Here is a 25,767-nt window from a genome sequence, read left to right as displayed (position 1 = left end):
GATACTCTGGGCCAGTTAAGCCCTCTGAGGGTTCTATGGTATTGCTGTCAGGATAGAATTGGGAAGGGAGAGCTGTGTATGTCACCCAGAACCCTCTGGAGGACAGAGAAGAATGCAACTTTCTAAACTGGTTTATTAGAAACCTACCTGTCTAAAAGATCTAATTTACTGAACATGACAGTCTTAAAAATGTATGGAACTATGCAAGCAAACGCCAGATGTTGATTTAATGGCAATGAAGATATGACAAAGCAACAAGCAGATGAATTCCACTGCATACCTTCTGTGATGCAAGCCCCCAGTCTGAACTGCTTAGAAGAAATTATTTATTTCACTTCAATATTTCATACAGAAGGATTACACAATTATAGCAAAAGTCTCACTATGACATATAGAACACCTTATTAACAAACACAGGTAAAAAAACTTAACATACAAATTAATGTAAAGTTTGCTTAAAGTTAAACAGTACTATTTATTTATTTAATTCATTTAAACCCATCCTTTCTCCCCCATGGGGACCCAAAAAGCTGACATCATTCTCCTCTCCTCCATTTTATCATCACAACAACCCTGTAAGGTAGGTTAGGGTGAGAGACTGGACCAAGGTCACACAGTGAGCTGCCATGGCACAAGCGGGGATTCAAACCTGTGTCTCCCAGATACTAATCGGACATTGTTAACCACTTCATCCACACTGGCTCTACTATGCATACTCACATCAGTAGAATGAATACAATGTCACAGAAGTATAAGTACTTCAAGAGAGATTCTTCAAAATTATTTAAATCTACAAATAATTTGTTTAGAATAGGTCTTGGGGGATTTAATGTAGAGGTAAGAAAAAAAAATCCTGAGGGTTAGTGTAATTAAAAAATGAAACATTATGAGGTCTTTGGGCTTCCCTCTAATTGGACAACAATGTTATCTTCCCTGGAAGAGTTGGCAAAATCTACAACAACAAAATTGGTCTTAATTTGCACAAGAAAATGACTCTCATGGCAGCACAAGAAAATGACCCTCATGGACTGCTTCTATCCCAATGTTCTACCATGGCTGCTAAGGTCAACCAGAAATAACTTGATAAAGGAACTACAGAGAAGCATTATAAGTGGAATTCACTCCATCAGTGGTAAAATTCTCCCCCCTGCAGTGTAGACTCAACGGAACCTACATCTATCTAACAACTACATGAATGCCCAGAAAAGGGTATTTGTTTCAGCAGTTTATAAACAAAATCCTCAGTCATGGAGGCACAATCCCACTGACTTTAATTTATGCAGTCCAGTCAAGAAATGGGCCCAACTCTCTGGGTTTGTTCTTTTCAGGGTGGGCCTATGAAGTTTTATGAAGTTTTATGCTGGATGCCAATAAATTTCTTTAATCCGCTGTTTTAACTGGGGTTTTAATGTGAATTGCTGAATTGCTATTATTGTGTCGTTCACCGCCCAGAGCCCTTTGGGGAAGGGGCGGTATATAAAAATGATTATAAATATAAATAAATAAATAAACACTTTTAATAATATCACTTTTTCCTTTGTCATTTCTCTGTTCTTTTTGTAGGAATTTCCATCCCAAAATGCATGCGCTCCTTATCAAGATTGCAATGTATAATCTAACCAGGCACACACAGACAAAAAGTATCATAAACTGTACAACACATCACAGAAAGAGAGGAAAGGACATAGCCATCTTGGTTCCGCAAGGAGAAGGTAGCACTGAGTCCTATTTCGCTCAATGATCTTCACCTTCCCTGGTCTCCATTTCCAAGGGTAGCCAACTTTAGGCAGGAATGTGCACCCTTTATGCATCACAGCTTTGCCTAATTAAAAAAGCATAAGACACCTGACCCGTTAAACCTGCTGCTACAGTAACAGCATTTCAGTCCAAGGTGCTATGTATTTTAACTTAAAGAAATTTACAAGAGACTGCTATTGTGCCCACTATACCCAGTGATGAATTAAATTCTATGAACAAAACACAAATATATCAGGGCAACCATCAACTTTAAGTCCTCTCATGTTCAAATGGAGAACTAAACATGTGCTTAGCAGAGCAACTCTGGATAAATGTGTTGTCAAAGGCTTTCATGGCCGGAATCACTGGGGTGTTGTGTGGTTTCCAGGCTGCATGGCTACTAGGACACGGCCATACTAGAACACGGCCATACAGCCCGGAAACCACACAACACCCCAACTCTGGATAAAGTTACACTGTTCTAGATCCATGGAAGTCAGCAGGATTCACTCTGCTTAGGAGTGCACTGTAAATCTGGATTTACTGCTGGATAAGAAGCTGGCAGCTGTGACCAAGAGTACCTTTTACGAACTACGACAGGTTAGCCAGCTGCAGTTTTTCCTAGGCAGGGAAGTTCTGGCCACTGTGATACATGCCCTAGTTACATCTAGATTAGACTACTGCAATATGTGGGGCTGCCCTTGAAAACTGCTTGGAAAATTCAACTGGTGTGGAAGGTTGCAGCCAGGATATTGACTGGAGTGAGTCATAGGGATAGTATCGCTCTAGTCTTCTTGACCCATCTACACAGGCTTCCAATCTAATTCAAGGTGCCGGTGTTTGACCTTTAAAGCCCTGCATGGCTTGGGACCAGCATATCTGAAAGACTGACTGCTACGGTCCTCTTTGGAGGACTGGCTTTGGGTGCCCCTTCCCTCTGAGATTAGATGAGTGAGGCGCCAGCTCCCTCTGGAATTCTCTCTCCAGGCAGATTTGTCAGCCCTTTTTGTTGCCGTGTTCCACCAACGAGCGAAAACGTTTTTGTTCGGTTTGGCATTCCCTCAATGATCCCTCCCTTCCTCACAAAATGTTTTAACTTTTTAATGTCTTTGTGAATATTTTAGTTCTGCTTGTAATTGTTTTAACGGTACTTTTAAGGGGTTTAGCACTATTATTTATTTATTTAATTTTTTATACCGCCCACCCCCGAAGGGCTCTGGGCGATGTACAATAGAACACTTTAACAAAATATAAAAACACTTAAAACAGCATGATGTAAAAAACAGAGGCAATACAATTCAAAATCTAATGTTGGACAGCAAACCCATAAAAGACACTCTGGGAAAGGACCAGGCACGATAAATTGCAGCCCGCAGAGATGGTATACGTGGGCAAGCGGATGGCTGGGTGGATGGCAATCCGAGGCCGGCCTCCCCAAAGGCCTGGTGGAATAACTCCGTTTTACAGGACCTGCGGAACTGTCCAATGTCCCACAGAGCCCTGACAGAGAGTGTTCCACCAGGCGGGGGCCAGGGCTGTAAAGGCCCTGGCCTGGCTAGAGACCAGCCGCATCATTGAGGGGCTGGGGACCACCAACAAATTTGCCTCTGCAGATTGCAGATTGGCATGTGACTTTTGCTATGCATGTTTTAATTTGTCAGCCGTCTTTTTGGCCTTTGTGAGGAGATATAAATTTAGTAAATAAATATTTGAGAGGTAGACTTAGAGTAGGAAGATGGGCAGTCAGCAGAAACATAGGAGAAAGCAAGCACGACAGGCCCGCAGGCTGATTACAATGCTCTCCCGGACTATTTCTGGAGGAATTCCCAAACATTCTTTCCTCTTTGTGGAAGATTTTTTGGCCTATAAGCAGATGGCCTATAAGCAGTTGTAAAATATTGCTTCTCCTCTCCCTGAATTCAGAGGCATGTTTAAAACTGGCGACTGATTCCCCAGCCAGCAAAATCCAGACTGCATGGTCTACCTGCCCTGGGAATTTTCAACATGTGTGAACTGCGAATTGCTCGGGAGTATGACTGCTTCGTGTTCTGTCACTATTGAGTTCAATAGAAAAAGAACAGAAATAATGCAGGGTGATGGCAAATAAATCCATTCTCTTCTTGAAAAATGCAGCATGTCCTTTCTGTTTGCGTTGACTTTTTTTAACAGCCAGAGTTACACTATTTATTTTTTATTTTATGCTTATTTTTTGTAACACTGTAACCTATTTTCAAACCCTAGGAATACAGCAGATTTAAATATATGTTTGGAATGTGTGTTGAAAGGGACAAGGAAAACAGAGGTGAAATCAGAAATGGGATAGGTCAAACATGGTTCCAATCCTCTAAATCAGCAGTGGCGAACCTATGGCATGGGTGCCAGAGGTGGCACTCAGAGCCCTTTCTGTGGGCACACGTGCACAGAGTTCATCATGTGGGGGGGGGGGCGGAAAATCACCCCCACACACACGCATATCTAGGCTAACCTGGGCACGATCCTTTACCTAGGAGTAAGCTCGATTGCTGGCAATGAGGCTTGCTTCTGAGTAAACCCTCCTAGGGTCATGATTCACCCATTCGAAGCATTGCACGGTTGCTTCACCAAGCTTACTCCCGAGTAACATGTGTCTCAGAGCCAACCGTTTTTTCTAAACGAAATCTCAGTATTCAGGTTAAATTGCCATGTTGGCACTTTGCGATAAATAAGTGGGTTTTGGGTTGCAATTTGGGCACTCGGTCTCGAAAAGGTTCGCCATCACTGCTCTAAATGAGGATTTGTTACAAGGGCTTGATATGACATAATTGTGACTTGGACAGGCCAGGCTCAGAGGGTGTGTCTACCTCAGCAGGCTCACCAAACCAGATCAGTACTGGGAGGTGGGGTGACTACTTCAGCTAGAAACCTCACAGCAAGCTCACCAGCTCAGATCAGAACCCCCTGAGAGGGCTTATCAGGTGTGTGTCTGCTGAGGCCCACACTTACTCCCAATGTGGCCTGCTCGAGTTGCCTCAACTGACTCGTGGGTCTCATAAGCACTCTCAAGGGGCCAGATTCGGCCCCTGGCCCACATTCTTGACACCCCGTTCTAAACCATAAGCTGTAGGATTGGAATCATGGCAATCAACTTGACCTGTGGTACCACAATCCACAAGAGTCTTAAGACATAACAGCACAAATTATGAAACTTTAGGCCTATATGATAAGTAACTCTGGTAGAAAGGCATCTGCCTCTCTGTGGTTAGATATCATATTATACCAGTAGTGCCTGATGAATTAGTCACATGAGACAAGTAGATTATGTACGAAGCAACCCTATCAGCGCTGCCAATTCCATGAACTAAGGCAGTAACAGTAGCATGGCTCCACTCATGTGATCTACCAATCCATGGACCAAATCCAGCAAAACAAGAATGAAAAAACAAATACAGACTTGGCATTTTTCTGCTTGTGCAAGGTTTCCTGAAACAACCAGAGCTTTCCCCTTTATATCTTATTGCACCCAGAAATTACCTGCACAATGTCTAGTGTATGTAGACAAATGACTCAAAAATCCCCATGCTTAACTTGGCTCCAGGAACCAGCATGAGGGTGTGTTTTTTTCATGTGTCTGCAAGGACCCTAGCACACATGGAAATTTCACATGGATCTTGAACCACTGGTATTTCTTCAGTCAAATATTATTATAGTTGATTGGCATACATCTATTGAGTGTTGGAAGAAAGGGATTTTACGCTGTTTCCTGCCTCAACCTATAGAGGGTTTTTTTAAAACTAGATAGCCAGTGAGTAGAAAGGGACCTAGGAATTTGTCACCTTTATTCTATCATGCTGGTCCTATCCTTTGATGTAGACTGATACTCTTAGGGACTTCCTCCCTTGCTTCCGCCTCCTTCTCAGAACTCTCCATCTTACTTTCACCATGCCTAGGGAGAGGATGTGTCTCCTGCGCATCTGTCTTTATCCAGCTAGAATAGGATAGTTAGTGAACCTATCTCTCCACCTTTCTATCCAGAATGGAGTTCACTAATAAATACTCTTTTTAATAGATTAGAAACTACAAACGACTCCGACTTTCTTTTGTGCCTAAGCTCTCTCTCTTTCCCAAGCTCACCCACGAGGTTGCCCAGGTAAGCTCCGCTGTGTTTAGCCTCTGTGCGCTCTGCTCGATGTGCAAAAGGGAAAACACACACGAGGTGTTGTTTCTCCCAACATTGAGAAACCTTAATAACACTACCGTGGTAAGTAACTACTGCACAAAACAGCACCCCAGTTTAACTCAATACAATTAGAGCACTTTCTGAGTCATTAGTTTGCAGAAACAAACGGCCTGTTTCTCCAGCATGACACCAGATGACAGGAAGTGACAAAATTGTTAAAAATATTGAACTCTCACAACAACCATAAGCACAGCTTTCTTACCTGCAAAAAAATGTTACGTAGTTCGATTGGATCAGCTCTTTTGGTTGTCTGAACCTATAAAGCCAGGAGGGAAAAAGAGAGCAAGAGAGAAAGAGTTGGTGTTTAATTCACTGAGTTACTCATCTACCTACCAAGCAGGGAAATCTGAGAAGGCAATCTATGCTGATAAGAGTAATAAACATCAGCACTGATAAGGGTAATAAGCATCAAACCTCTTATCTAACTGATAAAATAAATTCTACTAGAAGCATGTTTGTGTTGCTTAACTTTAAAACAGTACAGATACTACTACTAAACCCATTGCTGGTAGAAGAGAAACATGGCATTATGCCAAGGGTAAAGCAGTAGAAGTCAAAGTGTTCCAGAAGACACTTCCGTCCGTGTCCCCAGAAGTCACCGCAAGCTACAAACAAGGGTAAGGACATATTGTGGATGCCAATAAGTTCAAGTAGGCATCTACAAATAAACTATCTCCCTCCTCCTCTCTGTGCAAACAAGATCAGGTGGTGACTGCAGTTTTATATGCACGGTACAACTACTGTATATTACTGTACAAGTTTATTTTTCCCAGATGAATTACAACTCTGCAAACCCACAAAAGGGCCTCTTATCTCACACAACTGTCTGTTGTGCTGCCTATTATCCAAATGACGACGTGTGGGAAGGAGCCAGGTTTGTCAGCCTCCAGGTGAAGTCTGCCAGTCTCCTGGAATTGCAACTGATCTCCAGACAGCAGAGATCAGTTCTCCAGAGGAAAAATCACTGTTTTGGATGGTAGACTGTATGGCATCAGATCCTGCTGCAATCCCTTCCCTGCCCAGATCCCACCTTCAATTCTCCAGGAATTTATTCAATTTCTTTTGTTCTTTTTTCTACCTATGCTATTAAAGGTTATAAATAAATACATAAATAAATCTCCAAGAATTTCATAACCTAGCAATGGCACACCCAGGAGCTCCTCTGCAAGTATATTTCCTTCACAAAGAAATCCAATTAGGTGCATCTTTGCTTAAGTGACTGCTTTGCTCATCTCTGTATAGAATCCTCAAAACTGAAGGCATCCTCCACAAGAAACACAGCAGGCAGCACCCAGCCAAGGATCTTTCAAACTCTGAACGTCCTTTCTTCTAAGTTTTCTATAGGTCTGCATTAAGCTGGAATATAAATGGTTACCTTTCCTGTTCCACAAGTCTCAGGAAATGCAACACAGGAAGCAATTAAATGTTGAGACAACTAATCAATTCCCATTTTTAATGATCGTTTGAAAACACCCAGGCTTATAAGCAGAACATAAGCAAGAATTTTTCCTATTCACCTTGCCCCCCTCCCATCTTAAACTTCGAGTGTTTGCCTTGGGAGTACATCTAGGCAGCCTTATCACTTCATAAATCTCTAATGTAGATTCGAACTCATGCTCCATTCATAATCCCTACCAAAAATATGAGTCTCCCCCTCCCCTCAACCATCTCTGCCAGTATGACAGGTGAATTAAAGAGTCTTTGGAAATAATTCATTAATTTATGCCAAGTATGAGCTCTCAGCTAAATTTATTCAGAGTGGAAATGTCTGGTCTTACTTTCAGTGAATTCACCAGCCGATCTAGGCCTACTGGCTTTTCTCTTACCGATCCCACACAATACTAGGTACTTCACTTTAACCAGTCTGGAATAACTAACAAGACGCAAACTGAGTTAAGGCTTTAAGGTGCCACAAGACTCTTGCTTATGTTCTGCTACAACAGGCGCACACACAGCTACAATTATTAGCATGCAGACTGCAACCCATGTTTCACCCCGAGCATAAACACAACCAGGCAGATCAAGGCAAATGGTAATCCAAATGAAGGGAGCCCAGAGTTGTGCATAGACTCACTCTCTACCAAACCCTCCTTTCCTAGCTTTATTTACTTTATGTAGGGTTGCCAGCTCCAGGTTGGGAAATTCCTGGAGATTTTTAGAGATGGAGTCGGAGGAAGGGCAGGGACTTCAGAGAAGTATAATGCCATCCAGCCCATCTTTCAATGTGGCCATTTTTCCCACGAGATCTCCAACAATCATCTGGAGGTTAGCAACCTTATTAAGTGCGCCGCCCACGAGGGGCACCTTTACACTCTGAGGCGTCTAGTATTGTTAACTGCCTCCCTAAGGTTGCTAAGAGGCCTGGAGAAAAAAAACCGTCCCGTCCTTTTAAGGCACGCTTCATGTCTGGAAACAGGCAGCTGAAGCTTCTCAAGAGTATGGGGACAGACAACATTACAACGCCCTGAACCTCTCTCTAGTCAAGGAACACAACATTTTGTTGCTTCCAGGAGGTTGGCAACCTCCGAGCTCTCGCCCTCCCCGTTGCCCCCTCTGGGCCGCCAGCGGGGACGAAGCCTGCCCGGGCGCGGTAGTAACAGCTGCAGCAGCCCTCGTGCGCCCCACACTGCGCGCAGCTGCCCTCGTGCGCCCTGCCCCACATTGCGCGCAGCCGCCCGGCTCCTGGAGCAGCGCTTTTGCCCGGCCGCTGCCAAGAGCCACCCGTCCAACCGCCCGGCTTCTTATGCAACAAGCGTATAGCAGAGGAGGAGGAGAGTCACCTTGACCGCCATGCTGACTTCGGGGAAGTGGATGGAGGAGGCGGAGGAGGAGGAGGAGCCTCGCCGCGTTAGAACCGATGCCCGCTAGCCAGCCAGCCGGCCAGCCAGCCGCGCCTCCGCCGCGACGCTTGCCCGGCCCTTAGGGGAATGCACAGCCCCTGCCAAGTTCGCCGCTTGTCCCGCCGTGACCCGCCGGAAGGTCGTTCCCCAGGTTGAGGATCCACAGGCGCGGTGCAGAGCAGGCCTTTCCCCCAAGCGCAGCGCGTAAAAAAGCGCCAGCGCCCTTCCTCCACCGCGTAGAGAAATTGGAAACTTCACACCGCAAACAAATATGAAGGTAGAAGACTCCCATCAGGGTGGGGAAGGGCCTGACCCTCAATTAGGGGTGCTACAGAAGTCCCCTGCCAAGCCCCTCTCAGCCCACCTTCCCTTAGATTTGGCCACCCAGCTCCGCCCTCCTGGGAGCAGCTGAAACTGAACCAGTGTGTAAGAGTGTGGGTTTAGGAATGAGGAGATCCAGGTTTGAACCCCCACGCTGTCATGGAAGCTTGCTAGGGGACTTTGGACCACTCATGCACTTTCGGTCTAACCTACCTCACAGGGTTGTTGTGAGTGTAAAACGAAGGTGAGAGAAGCCACTTTGGGTCCACATGGGAGAGAAAAGCCGGTTAAAAAGGAAGTAAATATGTAAATAAAAGCAAACCATTTTCTGATCCACTATCCAACCGCGTAATGGGGGATGATGACATTAAATATTCTGGTACATTGATTAAGGACTTGCAGGAAAATATTTAAGCAAACTGAGCTTGTTACCCATGCACGGTGATTAAATCAGAATAAATGTGTTGAATGCATGTATTTATTTATTGTAATGTTTAAATCCTCTAAGAATGACAGAGTTGTACATATGCATAATCCTTCAAATTTTTCATCAAGATCTAACATTTGGGGGGGGGGGGGAATCACCATACTGTCCCTTTTGCTTCAGTTATGTCCACCTGTCACTCAGAAGGAACCGGTGCATCCCAATTGTCATCCTTTTTATTAGGGCTGGCCTTAGTTGCTGCGGGGTCCAATTGGGAATTTTTTTGGTGGGGCCCTAGGTTCACAGCCAAGGTCTGTAGAATCATAGAGATATGAATAAAGTACATTTAAAACTTTATATATCTATGATAGAATGGAAAGCAGTCAAAATGTGTGCTTAAAAGTGCATGTGACCAAACATGGACCAAACAAATGTACATCTACTTTAAGGACTGGGTGAATTTCATTTCTATATCACGTGTTCCTCCAAATGCAGTTTTAAAACATCTTAAATGTAACACTATGTTTATGAAATGAGCAGATGCAAAAATACATTAAATATATAAAGGTTACTTGGGACCAGACCCGGCTGACCATTTTACATGTGAAAGTAGCTGTCCCTTTGTGATCAACATATTATTTAATTCAAGTGCAGAAAAAAATTGAAAATATAAACAGTATAAACAAACACTTTTGATTTTTTTTAAGAATTCAAAATAAATTATAATAGTTGCTGTTCTCTATAAAAGCCAACCTGCCATGTGGTGTTAGGCATATGTTGCAATGTGTTGTATACTTGACAAGACCCTAGTGTGGGACCCCCTTGGGTGCAGAGCCCAATTAGGAGCAATTGGTCCAATTGGCTTAAAGGCAGCCTTGCTCTTTCCACATCATTAGATGCTGCAGTCAATCTACAGTGAAAGACTGTGGCCACCTTCTTATAAGCTTCCCAGACTGGCCACACTGCTGGAAACAGAGTTTAGTTAGAGAGAGAGATAGGAACACATGAAGGGGCCATACTTGGCTAGTATATAATGGGTGACTGAACCAGTTTGATGTACTGGTTAAAGTATGCCTCCAGAAGTGCTATCAAGTTGCAGCTGACTTGCCGTGACCCCGTAGGGCCGTGGTGGCGAACCTTTGGCACTCCAGATGTTTTGGACTACAATCCCCATCAGCCCCTGCCAGCATGGCCAATTGGCCATGTTGGCAGGGGCTAATGAAATATGAAGTCCATATAGCCTCTGGAGATATAAGAATACACCACTGCCGTAGGGTTTTCAAGGCAAGAGACATTCAGAGGTGGTTTGCCATTGCCAGACTCTGTGTGGCAACACTGGATTTTCTTGGTGGTCTCCCATCCAAATATTTACCAAGAAGAAGATCAGGCTAGCCTGGGACATCAAGGTCAGGGTAACGCCTCCAGAGACCCAGGCTCAAATCCCCACTCGTCATGGAACATGCTGGGTATTCTTAGGTGAATAATTTTCTTTCGACCTAGACTACCGCTCAAGATGGTTGTGAGGGGAAAATAAAAGGGAGATAATTGTGAATGCCTTTTTTGAGCTCCATTGAGGAAGGGCAGAATAAAAATGCACTAAATAAATAAATGGAGCAATTTATTTTTTTAAAATCTCACAAGAATTGGAGAATTTTGGCTTAAATCCTGGACAACCATTGCTTGGAGAACCACTGCTTTAGGCTGATTCAAACATTACTGAAATGAACTGGGGTCTTCACCCTATGCCAGATATGACATTAGTTGTGGATTCTTCCTAATTTGCACGTGTGGTGCCGATTCAAATCATGATCATGGCACAGATGAAGAAAGGTCTTCAGCCTTCCTGTGAGTAATTTTCACAGCCTGAAACATTTCCAAGAGGAACTATTTAAGGGAATCATCTAATTCCCTAGGATAGACGTGGATATTGCCAACAGACCAAATAGTGCACTACTGGGACCATTGCATTTTGGGAAACAGGTACCCCAGGGAAGAAGGAAGGCTGAAATGCAACTCAGTTGCTATTGAGAGAGTCAACAAATAGGAACTCTGATCCCTGAACTCTGATGAAGCTTGTACAGTTCTCTACATGCACCACATTCATTATTTTGAATTAGGCACTTATTGCAGGGAAACGGAAAGAACCCACAATTCATGTCTGAGACTGCCACATCTAATGCAGAGTGAGGATCTCAAATACAACTTGTGTATTCCATAACATGGAAATGGATTTAATCATCCCAGAGCATTGTTCGTTTTATTTAAAACATTTATTAGCTGCCTTTCTACCTTGTGGAGCTCACAGCAGCGTACAATGTAAATAAAATGATTATTAAGAAAAACACCTAAAACACAATTTAAAATATCAATTAGGACTGCTAATAAATCAAAACTAAGTTAGTAGGGTTGCAGCATGGAGATAAATAACATTATCTATTAATAACACCACCCTGGGCTAATAAATAAAAACTGAATCGGTAGAGTTGCGAACTCCAGGGTGGGAAATTCCTAGAGAATTTGGGATTGGCGCTTGGGGTAGGTGGGATATGGGGAGACTGGGATCTCAACGGGATCTAATGCCTGAAAATCCAAGCTTGAAAGCCATCATTTTCTCGGGGGGGGGGGGGGGGGGGGGAACTGATCACTGTTGTCTGGAGATCTGTTGTAATTCCGGGAGCTCTCCAGGCTTCATCAGGAACCCTGGGCAGTCCTAAATAAAACTATCTTCAACTGCCTGCTGAAGACTGAAAGTGAAGTTTTCAAGTCTGAACTCAGTACAGGAATACTAATTTTAAGTGTGTATGGTGTCTATTTACCATATACATACCATTAATGTTTCCCGCCTTATAAATGTTTCTACTGCCCAAGCTTTCCCTTGTATTTGGCAAAAACTCAACTCGCCAAAGCTGTCTCCTTTTGTTATCACAGTTCATTAAGTTTGCCAGATCACTGGCTAGAGTGAGTAGCTAATGAATGGAAACTTCTGAACTGTAAAACGAGATCAGCCCTTCTTTGCCACTTCCAAGCTATTTCTCACAGCTTTAAAACAAACACATACTTTTAGCATTCTCTTTATTGGCTAGATGGAGAATCAAATACATTTGGGGAAAATATATATCCATATGTGGTAAATAAGTTTGTGATTATGGCTGATGTTCTTTTCAAATGGTTTTTTCCCCCCAGTACGGTAACGGTGTGTGCATCCTTCTTTGGACGAGACTGCTGAGAATTCTATTCACAGGGCCGTTCTTATGAAGCAATGAACCTTGCAATGCAGTCCTGAGCAGCGTTATACCTTTCTAATACCATTAACTTCAGTGGAGTTAGGATAGTATTAACTCAGTTTAGGATTGCACTGCAGGACACTAAGCACCTATGGTGGGCTTCTTGACCTGAACAAGCTGAATCATTTCAATCATGTAACATTTGCCAAGTGGTTTAACTCCCTATTTCGCAAGTAGGGTTTAACAACCATCAGTTTGTTACAGGATCAGAGGAAAGATTGACAGACCATTATATATGTTTACTCAGAAGGAGGTCTCACAGAACTAAATGAAACTTACTGTCAAATAAGGATTGTAGACTGAATGTAGAGACATTCTCCTAGCATACAATCCCAGATATACCTACAAGGGAACAAAACCTGTTTCTGTGGGAGTGAAATCGTAATTTGAGAATATGGATTTTCCTCCAAGTAATATACAATTCCAAGTAAAAGCACTGACTTGAGTCATACCGTACTTTAAAAAAAGAAAAAGAATCTCACTGTTCGAGTCTTTAGGACCACGCAGGACATGTTTCATTGAGAGTTTATGCAACTAAGAAATATAAAAAACATTTTATACTCCATTTTCCAGTTTAGTAAATATTATTCACATACTTTTTTAAAAAGCCATTTATTCCACATTAACTTGCTGTTGAAATAGGCCACATTCAATTTTCCACATATGTTTCTTGTTTAATTTTATTATTTTCTGATGTTGTCCCCTACTTCTGTTTCATAGATTCCCTAGTTAATTCACAAAAGCACAGTATTTATTTGTTATTTATAGCCCTCCTTTCTCATAGGGACTCAAAATGGATTACTCATAGTTAAGTCAGTACAAAATGAGATATTCAGTAACAAATGCTTTAGGATTCTAGAACCACCAGAAAGAACTGAAGGTTAGTACAAATATTAACATGACACATTAGCCCAATCCAGGGCGGGTGGGAGGGCACAAAGGGAGTTGTGGAGGCAGCAGGGCCCTACATTGGTGGATTTACCCTCCTCTCCATGATAGCCAGACACAGCATAGAGCACTCTTGCACCGCCACTTGCTCTGCTAGTGTAGCAGGGGCATTCCAGAGGCCTCACCAAGGGTGGACCCAATATCAGTCGGCCTCACCCCTGGCTTTGCTTCCTGGGATGTTGGTACCCAGGACTTGGACTTATGCCACCCTTTGAGCCCAATGGAGAGGTATTCGGCAGCGGAGAGGGGGTTTTTTTGTTTTGCCTCCCTGTGCCACCGAAAAGCCATCTGGAGGTGGGAGGGCACCGCCACAGCAGTTCTTGCCCTGGCCTCCCCAAGGCTGTGGATTGGGCTGTATGTGGTACAGGCATTACATAATAGTATCTTACATACAATACACTGTATGCAGGAGTATAGACCACAATTCCAATCATTTATGCAGGTAAGTTTGTGAACCAGTTTATACAGAGCAACCATATTATCTGACCAGAAAAGCCCTCTTGAATAGTTCACTTTTGAAAAGTTTGTGGAAGGCCAAGAGAATAGGAGCTTTCTTGACCTTTTTTTTTTTAAAAGAAGGCCATTCCACAATGCAAGAGCCACAGTACAGGAAGTGCATATAAGAACATTGTTTTTGCCCATATGCAGGTTGGCACCTGCAGAAGCTGCTGCTGACATGAGCAAAGTTGTCAGAATGTACTTGAAGGGTACAACAAATGCCATTTTATAAAGACAATATATACCCATTTAAAGTAGATAAGTAAGACTCATTATGCACTAAAAGGAGTAACAAACAAGCAGTATTCAAAATTGCCCATAAATTCAGTTGGGATAATCCTCAGATATTATTGAATAGTATTAAAATAACAAAAGGACAATAAGTGAAGGTCCAGATTAACAATATTTATACAAAACCAGGTGTGGGATAGACCTGGAAAAACGATTCGGAAGCTAAAACTGGTCCAAAATGCAGCTGCACGTCTGCTCACAGGCAGTGCCATCTGGGATCATATCCAGCCTGTGTTGCACCAGCTGCATTGGCTCCCAGTGGAGTTCCGAATCATCTTCAAGGTGTTGGTGTTGACCTTTAAGGCCTTACGCGGCCTGGGACCCTCGTACCTTCGGGACCGCATTACCCTATATGTCCCGAGTCGACCTCTGCGCTCAGCAGAGGCCAATTTACTGGAGATCCCTGGCCCCTCAATGATGCGGCTGGCCTCCACTCGGGCCAGGGCCTTTATGGCTCTGGCCCCTGCCTGGTGGAACACTCTACCACCAGCTGTCCGGGCCCTGCGGGACCTTGGAGAGTTCCGTAGGGCCTGCAAGACCGAATTGTTCCACCGGGCCTTCGGAGAGACCAGCCGCTGAGGGTGCCCTGCTTTCATCCTCCCCCCCTGCTGTATAGGGTCCCTAACATCATCGGGACCCATCATTCTTCTTGGGAGGGTTGCATATGGGTTCGTGGGATACTGTTTTAGAATGAAAATTTTAAACTTTTATATGCTTATGTTTATATATGCTTTTATATTGTTCACCGCCCTGAGCCCTTTGGGGATAGGGCGGTATATTAAATCAAATAATAAATAAATAAATAAATATTAAAGGGAAGGGACATTTTTCTTCAGGATTGTTGACAACGCTGTTTAATATACGGTATGTAACTAATCAATGGTATGATTAAGCTTCATCCTGCCCCAATATGTCCAATAGAATGATATTCCAACCACCTTCTCTTCTTATCAATCTGCTGTCATCTGAGTTCGTCTTCAGGAGCTTGCTCTGTGTGTGTCTCCTTTACTTGAGACCAGGAAGTTGTCCACATGGCTCATGTGACAGGGTCTTTTGTACTATGGCACCGTGTTTCTGCAATGGCAACCCTATGAATATTTGCTTGCTGCTAAATTTATTGAGTTTTGGATGTCAGGTAACTCGTTTTTCCAGGTCTGATCTAGGACACTAAAATATTAAAATATAAACCCCATTAAAAATAAAGAATAATGAAAACAGCAAGTAACTGGCAAAATAGAAGTGGCAACCCATTATAAGGTTCAGAGAACAACACCACCTCCCCTGGCACCTAAAGGCACAGGCTAAAGTTGCCACCTGGCCTAGAGAAAAATGTCCTGCCCCTTTAATATAGGATTAATATGTCAAGCTAGGAGCTGAAGCTTTTTATGACATATAGGAAATAACAGCAACTGGTAAATAACATCCCATAAAACTTCTATTAAAGGGGCACATCTAGTGGCTGAGGGTTTTTTCAAGTGGTATTTTAAGCATGTGTTCTGTGATCCAAGTAAGTCCCTGTAAAAATTCATCGGATTAACATTAAGTTCAAATGATTGCTTTGGTGCTAAAGCACATTTGGGAATGAGCTGTGGCAGAGTATCTGCTTGTGAGTCAGGGAGGGGTATTGATTAAAAGCATAGGACTTCAATCTGGAGAATTGGGTTCGATTCCTTACTCCTCCACATGAAGCCTGCTGAGTGATCTTGGGCCAGTCACAGTTTTCTCAGAACTCCCAACCTGCACAGAGCCAGGCAATGGCAAACTACTACAGGATATCTCTTATCTTAAAAACTGTATGGGATCACTATAAATCAGCTGTGATTTGATGGCAGAATCACACATTTGCTTGGCTTGTAAAAGATGCCAGATCTTCCGTAGAAAGGACCAGGAAACAGGTGATGTGAAACACTTTATCCTGAGGCACCCTGGTTAGCTATTGCCAATCAGAGTAGACAGTATTGAGCTTGAGGGAATGATGTCCTGATTCAGTATAAAGCAGCTTCGTGTGTCCGTGTGTGGGAAATCTGTAAAATACCTGTCATGAAGTTTGTCTCATTAAAACTGAGCCATAAAGGAAGAATAAATACAGAGTTCAAAAAGGCAGGGGGCTGCTTTAGGACTTTGTTATAGCCATGCACCTGGACACCATTCTCCTCAGCCCTTGATGCATTGGGAAGGAAAAACTTTCCTTCAAGTAGGAACTTTCAAGTACGTTTATATTTTATATATAAGTAGTATATTCTATCCTTCCCTACCTCGAAGGAACTCAAGACATTGTACCTGAATCACTCTTACCTCACAACCCTGTGATATAGCTTGAGATTTTTTTGGCAGGCAGAGGCATTTAACTTAGGTTTCACAAATCCTACTCTGACCTAACCAATACTTGCTCTTCTCAAGGCAATCTTAAACATATTTACACAGAAGAACAGCCAGCATTGTGCAGTTCTTAGGGTCAAACTAACATCTGGGCAACCAAAGTTTGATTCCCCCACTTTGCCACGTAAGCTGACTGGGTGACTTTGGGACAGTCATACACTGTGAGCCCAGCTGAGAATAAAATGGACAAAGGGAGAATGTTGCAAGCCACTTGCATGGAAGTATTATTATTATTATTATTATTATTATTATTATTATTATTATTATTATTTAGTAGAACGCCCTACCCCCGAAGAGTAAATGAACAATGGAGCTCATTAAGTCTTTAAGAAGCCTGAAGCTTGAATGCCTGAGCTAAGATATATAGGGAGCAAAGTCTACCTGGAAGTCCTTACTCTTGCCACTGAGTGGACCAGCTTAGGAACTCCCTTTAGTAAGCGTACTGCAACCTTAAGAGTCGCAACCTCACAGAATGTTGACTCAGAAATCCCACTTTATTGAATGGGACTGTTTTCCCTAATAAAAATATGTAACAGGAACTGTTCATACAGTCTAAAGACCATGAACATTTTAGGCTCGCCCAAATTTAAGAAGGTTTCTGCTAGAATAAAATTCCCTTGTTAGTTTCCATAGTACAATCCTCGAGTCTTTGCTGAATCCGTTGCTGTGTTTGGGTCTTGCGACCTCATAGAGGAGGCAGGAAGGGAAAGGGGTGGGCGGGGTTATGCAAATTTATCAGCAGGAATTGGCGTTGCGTTTGAACGCGGAAAAGGAAGAGCAAACTTTTGGAGACCAGTGCGCGTGCGTGCGTGGCTTTAAAGTCGCCTAACGTTTCTCTCGCTTCCCCACTCATAAATCCTAGAGCGGACGGAAGTGCGTCCGGGAGAGCAGCCCTTCGTCATTTCCGGCGTGTGCGCGCGGGGCTTGATTCGCTCTGACTCGGCGGGCGTCTTTGGCGCCGAGGCCGCCGCTGCTCAGAAATGGCGGGTAAGCGGTTCGGGGTGACGGTGGGAAAGTGGCGCTGTCGTGTCCAGCTTGGCCGGCTCTTTTCCATTTCCTTCGTCTTTTCTCTGGCCTAGGTTGTGTGTAGGTGATAGGCTAGCTGGCTCTGGGGGGTTGCCGGTTCAGAAGCAGCCCAGGTGGCGACCTCCTCCCCGGCCTCACACTTTTGCCTCTATTCCAGGAAAGTGGGTTTTGCTTGTCAGACTTCTTGGGTTTGGTTTATGTTGGAGTTGGGGGAGGGGGAAAAGGGGAAGAGGCTCCCTTAACTCTGCCAGAGAAGGCTGGTAAAAGCCCTACCAAAGAGGCTTCTCTTGCATTCATAGAGAATTCTTCTTCATTATTAGGCAAGTTACCTATGACATGTGACCCGACCCTTTGAATGTCATGTGGGTGGGGGGGATGCCATGTAGCAGAATAATGTGAGCTTGGTCTGATGGTTATCTTTTTTAATCCCATGGCAACAAACCGGGGAGACAAGTTCACACTTTAAGGATAGTTAGAAGAAGAAGAGTTGGATTTATATCCCCCTTTCTCTCCTGTAAGGAGACTCAAAGGGGCTTACAAACTTCTTTCCCTTCCCCCCTCAGAACAAACACCCTGTGAGGAGGGTGGGGCTGAGAGACCTCCAAAGAACTGTGACTAGCCCAAGGCCACCCAGCTGGAATGTAGGAGTGCAGAAACACATCTGGTTCACCAGATAAGCCTCTGCCACTCAGGTTGCAGAGCAGGGAATCAAACCCGGTTCTCCAGATTAGAGTGTACCTGCTCTTAACCACTACACCATGCTGGCTCTCAACTAAACTGAGATAAATTTGTTGTTTAAAAATTGTAGAGTAGTATCTTAGTGGAATTTTCATGGGTTTTGTGGCTGTTGAGTTGGGGAGTTTCCTGTCAACATATACTAATCCATGAGGTCTTCCAAGGTGTATTTGTCTTTTGTTCAATTATTTAGCAGAGTATAGTCATTATATGTGACAATTCTACCTGCTAACACTTTGTGAATCCTGATAAAATCTGTACCTTCTTGAATTTTTTACATTTGAGAACATGTAACACTTTCTTGAGTGAGTTGGCTTGGAAAAATTAACTTATTTATGCTTTAGTCCTACCCATGGAATTGGCTTGACTGTACAGGTTAATATGCCAGAAGTTAATAGTGCATCTTGCAGGTGAGATGCTTTAAAAGGTAGATGGCCAGCTTGTAGAGTGTGAGTTCAGGCATACCTGGCACATACAGGCAGGATCTCACAGGATGGGCTGAGAGGTGAAATCAGAACTTCCTTCCTGTGATTCTTGGATATGCATACTGCGTTGCAGTATATCTTGGAGAAGTACATTTTCATACTTCAGACTTGTTGAAAAGTTCACTAGCTCTAAACATGAGGACTGTTAGTACTAAAATATTGAGATTTGGTGACCACTTAAGGCTTATTGGGATGGGTTCTGTGGAGGAGCTTTGGAGATGGAAAGGAATTCCCATCTGTGGAGCATGATTATCTTTTGATCCTCTTTCCTGATACAGCATCAAATGTCCCCATGCCACTACAGGACGAGGCACTAGAACTACAATAAACAAGAAATCAAACAATTTAGGCAGCAAATAAAATAACCATTAAGTAAATAAATTGAAATCACTGCATGATTCCAGAAACCTATTGGACACTAGACAGTTTTGACAAGGCCAAAATAATATGTGATCCACATAGAAGTGCCATAACTAGCATTCTCAGAAGCAGTGTGTGTTATTCTACTTTGGTATACTGTGTACAGGAGAGGATGATAATGAAATAATATAAGCTGTAGAAGAAACAATCAACTACAGTATTCCACATCTGACAGGGAGGAGTAATAACAGTGGAGTGCATAGTAGCAGCCATTAAAGTCTGCTGGTCCAGGTTCGCTTTTCATTATGACTCCAAGATGCAATTGCAGATTATTTCTCCTAGATGGAAAGTGAAAGAGGATGACTCAGGAGGTCACTGATTAAAAAAGAGAGAGAGAAATGCAATAGCTACTATTTCCCTTTGAGGTCATCAAATGTCTTGTAGCTTGATTTAGTGTTGTCAATTCTTAATTTACCTGTTAGCTGAACATTTATAACTTGCTGTCTTTTATCTGTGTTAAAGTAATTTGAGTTGTCATGTTGCCAAAATAGGGTGGGTTCTCAGAAATTCCTTTAGCAACAGTCTTATTTCCCGCTGAAGTTGACTAATGTTCCTTCATGTGTATTTGTAAAAAAAACAACCCACCACCAAACAGTGAAACTACAGAGAGTCAATTTACAGCGTGAGCTTACTCAGAATTGCATTATTCTGAGTCCACTGAAGTCAGTGGCTTACAAGGGCGTAATTCTGCTTAAAATCGCACTGCTGTTCTGACTATCCCTGGCATCCTTCTGCAAAGGTCTGGGCATGAACCATGCAAGAGAAACCATCACTGATGCTTTTATTGATTGAATTCTTAGGTCAAGGGGTCAGATCTTAGTGTCTGGCAGAAGAGATCAGTTGTACTTATATTAGCTTTGTTATCTGGTCTATGACAGTTACTAGCTTTAACTCATGTTAGTAATTTGTGACCAAAAACCCCCATCTTGCATAAATCTTCTCTGCTTGGTCACATGGAAACAGTTTCTCTTCCCTTTGAGTGGCTGTCGCCTTATGTAAATTTTTTGGCTCTACTGCGAGATCCTGCTGTATTTGTATACATTCTTAAATCAGACCATGATGCAAGGCACTGTTTCCTCATTCTGCATCTATGTGGCTTGGTTTGAAAACTACTGAGTCATTTGGAGAGAAGTAAATTAGTGCATGTCAGATAAGCCAGCAGGACCTTTCACTTAGATGTGTTTTGAATTGTAGCTGGAGAACTTTATTCCCTAACTTATTTCCCTAGGTCTCTCTGCTATGGAGAAGAAACTGGCTGAGTACAAATGTAATACAAATGAAGCAATTCACTTAAAATTAGGTAAGATTTTGTAATGTGGCTTTGAGACTTAATAGTGTTTTGAGTTCTTGTTTTGGAGTACTGAAGTTAGTACAGCACTGTTAAACTGTGTTGTTTCTTTTGGTTCCTATGCAATTTATAACCTGAACACATCAGTATATAACTGCTCCTGCAGCTTAGTTCCTTGCAATGGAGCAGACATGAATGAGAACAGGGACTGCGCACAGAACAGTGTACACCCTTCAGCATCCCAATTTGTTGCTGAGTGCTTTGCAGTGTTATCTAAGTAAATATCATGGCTCTTATAATGACTAAACTAGCATAAGGAGTCTCTTGGGCAGATCTCTGTTCAGTGTTCAGTTTGCAGGTTTTGAGAAAGTAATTATCCTAAAGTATTTTATCTTGTGCTAATTACTGCCTTATCCAAGATGCATTTCCTTCATAAAAGTACAGGAAATGTCTTGGAAAATTTAATGAGAAATCAGGAAATAAGTGTTACGATCACATAGTGCATAAAGTAGTCAGAATTTTCTTTTAAAATTCTGAAATGAGGTAAGCTGCAGGTCTGTTTGGCAAGTATCTGAATTGTGGTTTGTTTCCTGAGTTGGGCAACAACAGACTAATTGTTTTAAAAGCAGGACTCGCTGTAGATTAAAAGTGTAAGAATGCATTGGCTGTTTTGGACTTCCAGCAGTGGCATAGCACCAACGGGAAGTGGGGGGGGTGGGACACCCTGGACATGCGCCAGAGTGTAGATGTGGCAGGGGCATGGGGTGCACGCTTGCCCCAGGCGCCGTTCCCCCTCTCTCTGCCCCGGCTGCCAGTGAGCTAATATGTTTGTAAATTAATGGTAGCTGTTGACTTACACTCAGCTGTTTTATCATCAGTCCGTTTTCAAGAGGATTTGGAAGATGACAGCATGACGTTTCATCCAGAGTTCAGTCATCAGGTTTTTGGAGATGAGTAAGTGATGCAAGAAAATGTAAAAAATAAGCTGAATTTTTAGAGGTTGGATTTTATACTGGTGTCTTTTAAAAATTTCTGTATAAAAACAAAATAAACACTTATGGAAAGGCATGCATAAGTTTGGCCTTATAAAATATCTGTATCCATTACTTGCATAACTTTTAGTGGTACGCAATGTTTGTTTAAAACTAACAGGGCTTTAATACAATTATTCTGATATTAGTGATAAAGATGTCAGTAGACTACTAGGCTTAAATGTGGCCTGTTGTTGTTGCCAGGGGATGTCAGGATTTTCTGTGCCACTATGAGCTTATCTGGCATCTCAGTCCATAACCCAAGAACCAAGCTAGCAAAAAACTCCCATCCTATTCTTCGTTTTCGTTCCTTTGACAGCATTGTTACTGAACTTAAAATTAGCTCTACTATTAAGACAGAATGTAGTTGCACATCAGTTTTTATTTATTTCTGTTGGATTTATATCTCACTCTATCCCCGAAGGGCTCTGGGTTCATATCTTGTGTACATAATTTGCTACCAATACTCATCAGCGTCTGGTATTGCCAATCAAGATTCCCCAAACATAAGAGAGAAATAGATGTTAAAATCAAGAATTGTAAAATTCCTTGGCTACGTGCGTGCACAGCTGTCTGACTTCAGGGTTGGTATACTTAAATAACGACCTATTGGAGAACAGGAATTCATTTGCAATAAAGTTGAATGTCTTTGAGAGGGGGTGCTCAGCACAGAAAGACATGTCTGTTTGAGTATATATTCACATATCGTGTTCCAGTAGTTTGCCAGTATTCTTGGTCCCCTTTGTCTAACCCAGGGGTCGGCAACCTTTACCACCCAAAGAGCCTTTTGGACCCTTTTTCCACAGCCCCAAAGATCTACTGATCCGGAGAGGCGGCTCCACATGGAGCCACCTCTGGTTTGGCCCCTCCGCTCACCTCTCCTTCCAGCACTGCTCTGGAGGGCTGGAGGGACACGCCCATGCTACCCTCCAACCTCCAGGCCGTGTGGAGCCGCAGTATAAGGCTGAAAGTGCCGCATGTGGCTCCGGAGCCGCGGGTTACAGACAGGATTTAACTTGTAGTACATCTTGGCTTACATATGTATTTACCATTTTTACCATGGTAGAGAATTTTGCTGCTGACTTTTTTCCAAATAAGGATTGTATATGTAGTGAAGGTATCATTCGAATTAGAAGTGTACAGATACAGTTTGCGACAAGTTATGTAATGTGTGCAGTTTCCAGAAGTGTTGCAAGCAGTACTCCTGGTTATAGTTTGTTGCAGTTTTCTATGCAGTTGGGTATTTAAAGGATGGTTTTAATGGGATTAAAATGCCCAAAATAACCGTGTAAGACTTGTTGTAGAATGATATAAAAATGTTTACTTCGCTGTGTTAGATTTCCACAGTTTTATAATACCTGTGTAACAATACAAATTATATATGCTGTCTGCCTTTGCTAAGTGTGTAGGATCATCCTTTTTTATCTCATGTGACACTGTTGAAGCAAAATATATAATTAGGTAAATTCTGTGTTTTGACAGAATTTCTAACAAATAGGAAACTGTATCTTTAGGCATACATGGTAAAAGCTTCATATATCTGAGAGGAGTAATATCTTTGCTCTTTTTGTGTCAACACCGTTGTTTTAGTGAAACTGATTTAGTAATTAAAATATAAAAGTGTGTCTTTAATCTCCTTTTCTTTTGTAGTGAGGTTGCATTTGGTTACAAGGGACTGAAGATCCTCTTGTACTATATTGCTGGTAACCTGTCAACATTGTTTCGCATTGATTACTCATCTAAAGTTAATGAGAACTTCGACTGCGTGGAGGTAAAGTCAAAGGCTCAGATGTCATCTTAGTTTGTGACCTTATATGAACTCTTCCCTATTTCTTTTGATAAGTTCGTGTTTGTTCTCGCTACTCTTACTACAATTTACAGCTTAGATAAGAACTGATTAATTACTTCTTGAAACCAAATGACATTTGATGGCCCTTCCACTTTGCTACACTCAGATTTCTAGGTTGGAAAGTTCTGTTATTTTTGTACAAATAAAACTGCATATTCAGGGAAGGTCTTGTGTATTCCACTGTTGAACCCCAGTTATTGGCTCCCAATGAGCAGTTGTGGGGATATAATAATAATCTCTGCTTCCTAGTCAATGTTTTTTATGTTTTTTATGTTTTGTAACCCTATTTTAAATTGTTTTAATGATGTTTGTTTAGGGGATTTGGTTTTAATGGATTTTAAATTTTATTTTGTCATGTTCATTTTAAATGTTTAGCTGTGTGAGTGGCCCTTGTGCGGGAAGAAAGGCAGGATGCAAATTCTGTGAATGAAAATAGTTAATGGTGTGATTTCTTCTTATTGCAAGGCTAGAGGTGACAGACCACCTCTCCACAAAGTTGCACGATTGTGTTAATCAAAACTGACATCAGGTTTAGTGTTCAGCATTTAACACTGATGTTCTAGTTGCCTTGAAGATACCTTTATGCAAAGTGTTGGGTATTACTATTTTAAACAAATAAATGATTGAACCTGCTCCATTCAGATATATTTACATCTGTTCCTCTGCTGTTCCTCTGCTTTCTCCTTAATGATACCCAAAGCGACTCACAACACCATTCTTCCTTCTCTTGTTTTATCTTCACAACAACTTTGTGAAATAGGTTAGGTTGAGAGAGAGTGATTCTGGTCCCCTCTCTCTTCCCATCACCTTCAACTGTTCTTACAATCAAGGTGCCTTGTCTAGTGCTTCGAAAGCATTTGGTAAAGCCTCTTCTGAATTTTACTGCATGTACTCTTCCCCTTTAAATTCCTTCTCCCAAAAGGGTACCAGGAAAGAACCTGTATTGCTGTTCTGTTATGTGAGACATCTCAAGACATTCAGAACAACTTTCACCTAGAAAACACAGGCAGCCCAATCTGGGGGTGAGGGTGCTGCCGTGCTGCTTCCAAAGAGGCAATTGGTGACACAGATGTTGGAGGAGAATGAGAAACTCCTTTTCCCCCTAGGAAAGCCATAGTGAAAAATACTTATGCCACCTTTCTTTGGTGGCATAAATTTACACCTCTGAAGGAGGATGTTCCTGGGCCAAAAGACCTTTGAGAGCTGACTAAAGTTGGTCTGCCCCTCGAACACCCCCTTCAGATCGACGTGGATGTTTGCAGCAGCAGCTAGCCACCGCAGGGACCAACTTCCAGGTTTGGGCACTGTGGCAAGTACCTCAGCACCAGTGTCCATGCCAGTTTGCACACACTGGTGGCACAGATGCCAGAGCAACTCTTCAGCCACTTCCAGTGCAGCTCCAGAGTCCCACCCCTACCTTAAATAGATCAAACTTTTTCAAAAATTGCTACTTGGAATTAATCATATGTAAAGATTGAGCAAAAGTGTGGTTCTCTTCCTCCCCATGCACAGAGTAAAACCCAGTTTCAGTATGTAATGAGCAGAGACAATAGAAGTTTAAACAAATGTTTCACTCTAACTTAATGCTGTATGATGTGTGTAGAAACTGCAATGTAAACAACGTTAGCCGTTCATCTGAGCAGGTAGTTCAGATTTGCTTGCCCTGAGCAAATGGATTATTCATAGGTGTTGGGTACAGCTCTCTGTTTTTGGCAACCCTTGGAAATCTTAGATGTTGCTGTTGTGACTATAATACCTTTATTATTTTACTTTACAAAATTTATATTCCACCTTTCTGCCCTCACAAGGGTTACCAAAGTAGCCAATCAAATAAAAACATATGTAATAAATATTTTAAAACAAGCACAATATTAAAACAATTAAAACCAGACCTAAAATACATACAAAGACATAAAAACAATTAAAGCAGTATTTTGTTATGGAGAATGGAAAAGAACATTATTGAAATATTGATAATCCACCTTTCCTCGTGAT

The 25,767-nt window shown here is 42.3% G+C and overlaps 2 protein-coding genes across 3 annotated transcripts in view; one reads left to right on the top strand and one right to left on the bottom strand.

The window, feature by feature from the left end:
- Nucleotides 1-9,031, bottom strand: part of SLC25A12 (solute carrier family 25 member 12) — a 77,838-nt gene extending 68,807 nt beyond the window's left edge. Inside the window, exons 1-2 of the mRNA XM_048485961.1 lie at nt 8,734-9,031; nt 6,156-6,209 (exon numbers count right to left, since the gene is read on the bottom strand). Of these exons, the coding sequence (XP_048341918.1) occupies nt 6,156-6,209; nt 8,734-8,745 (66 nt within the window). The 5' untranslated portion in view covers nt 8,746-9,031. The remainder of the gene's footprint in view (nt 1-6,155; nt 6,210-8,733) is intronic.
- An 8,762-nt stretch (nt 9,032-17,793) lies between these two features.
- Nucleotides 17,794-25,767, top strand: part of HAT1 (histone acetyltransferase 1) — a 29,133-nt gene continuing 21,159 nt past the window's right edge. For both annotated transcript variants that reach the window (XM_048486240.1, XM_048486239.1), the window contains exons 1-4: nt 17,794-17,925; nt 20,833-20,904; nt 21,771-21,846; nt 23,574-23,694. In XM_048486240.1, the coding sequence (XP_048342197.1) occupies nt 17,919-17,925; nt 20,833-20,904; nt 21,771-21,846; nt 23,574-23,694 (276 nt within the window). In that variant the 5' untranslated portion in view covers nt 17,794-17,918. The remainder of the gene's footprint in view (nt 17,926-20,832; nt 20,905-21,770; nt 21,847-23,573; nt 23,695-25,767) is intronic.

The sequence above is a fragment of the Sphaerodactylus townsendi genome, linkage group LG02, assembly GCF_021028975.2.
Source record: "Sphaerodactylus townsendi isolate TG3544 linkage group LG02, MPM_Stown_v2.3, whole genome shotgun sequence".
Taxonomy (NCBI): Eukaryota; Metazoa; Chordata; class Lepidosauria; order Squamata; family Sphaerodactylidae; genus Sphaerodactylus; species Sphaerodactylus townsendi.
The sequence above is the reverse complement of the archived record's forward strand: the minus strand, read 5'-3'. Positions and strand labels throughout refer to the sequence as shown.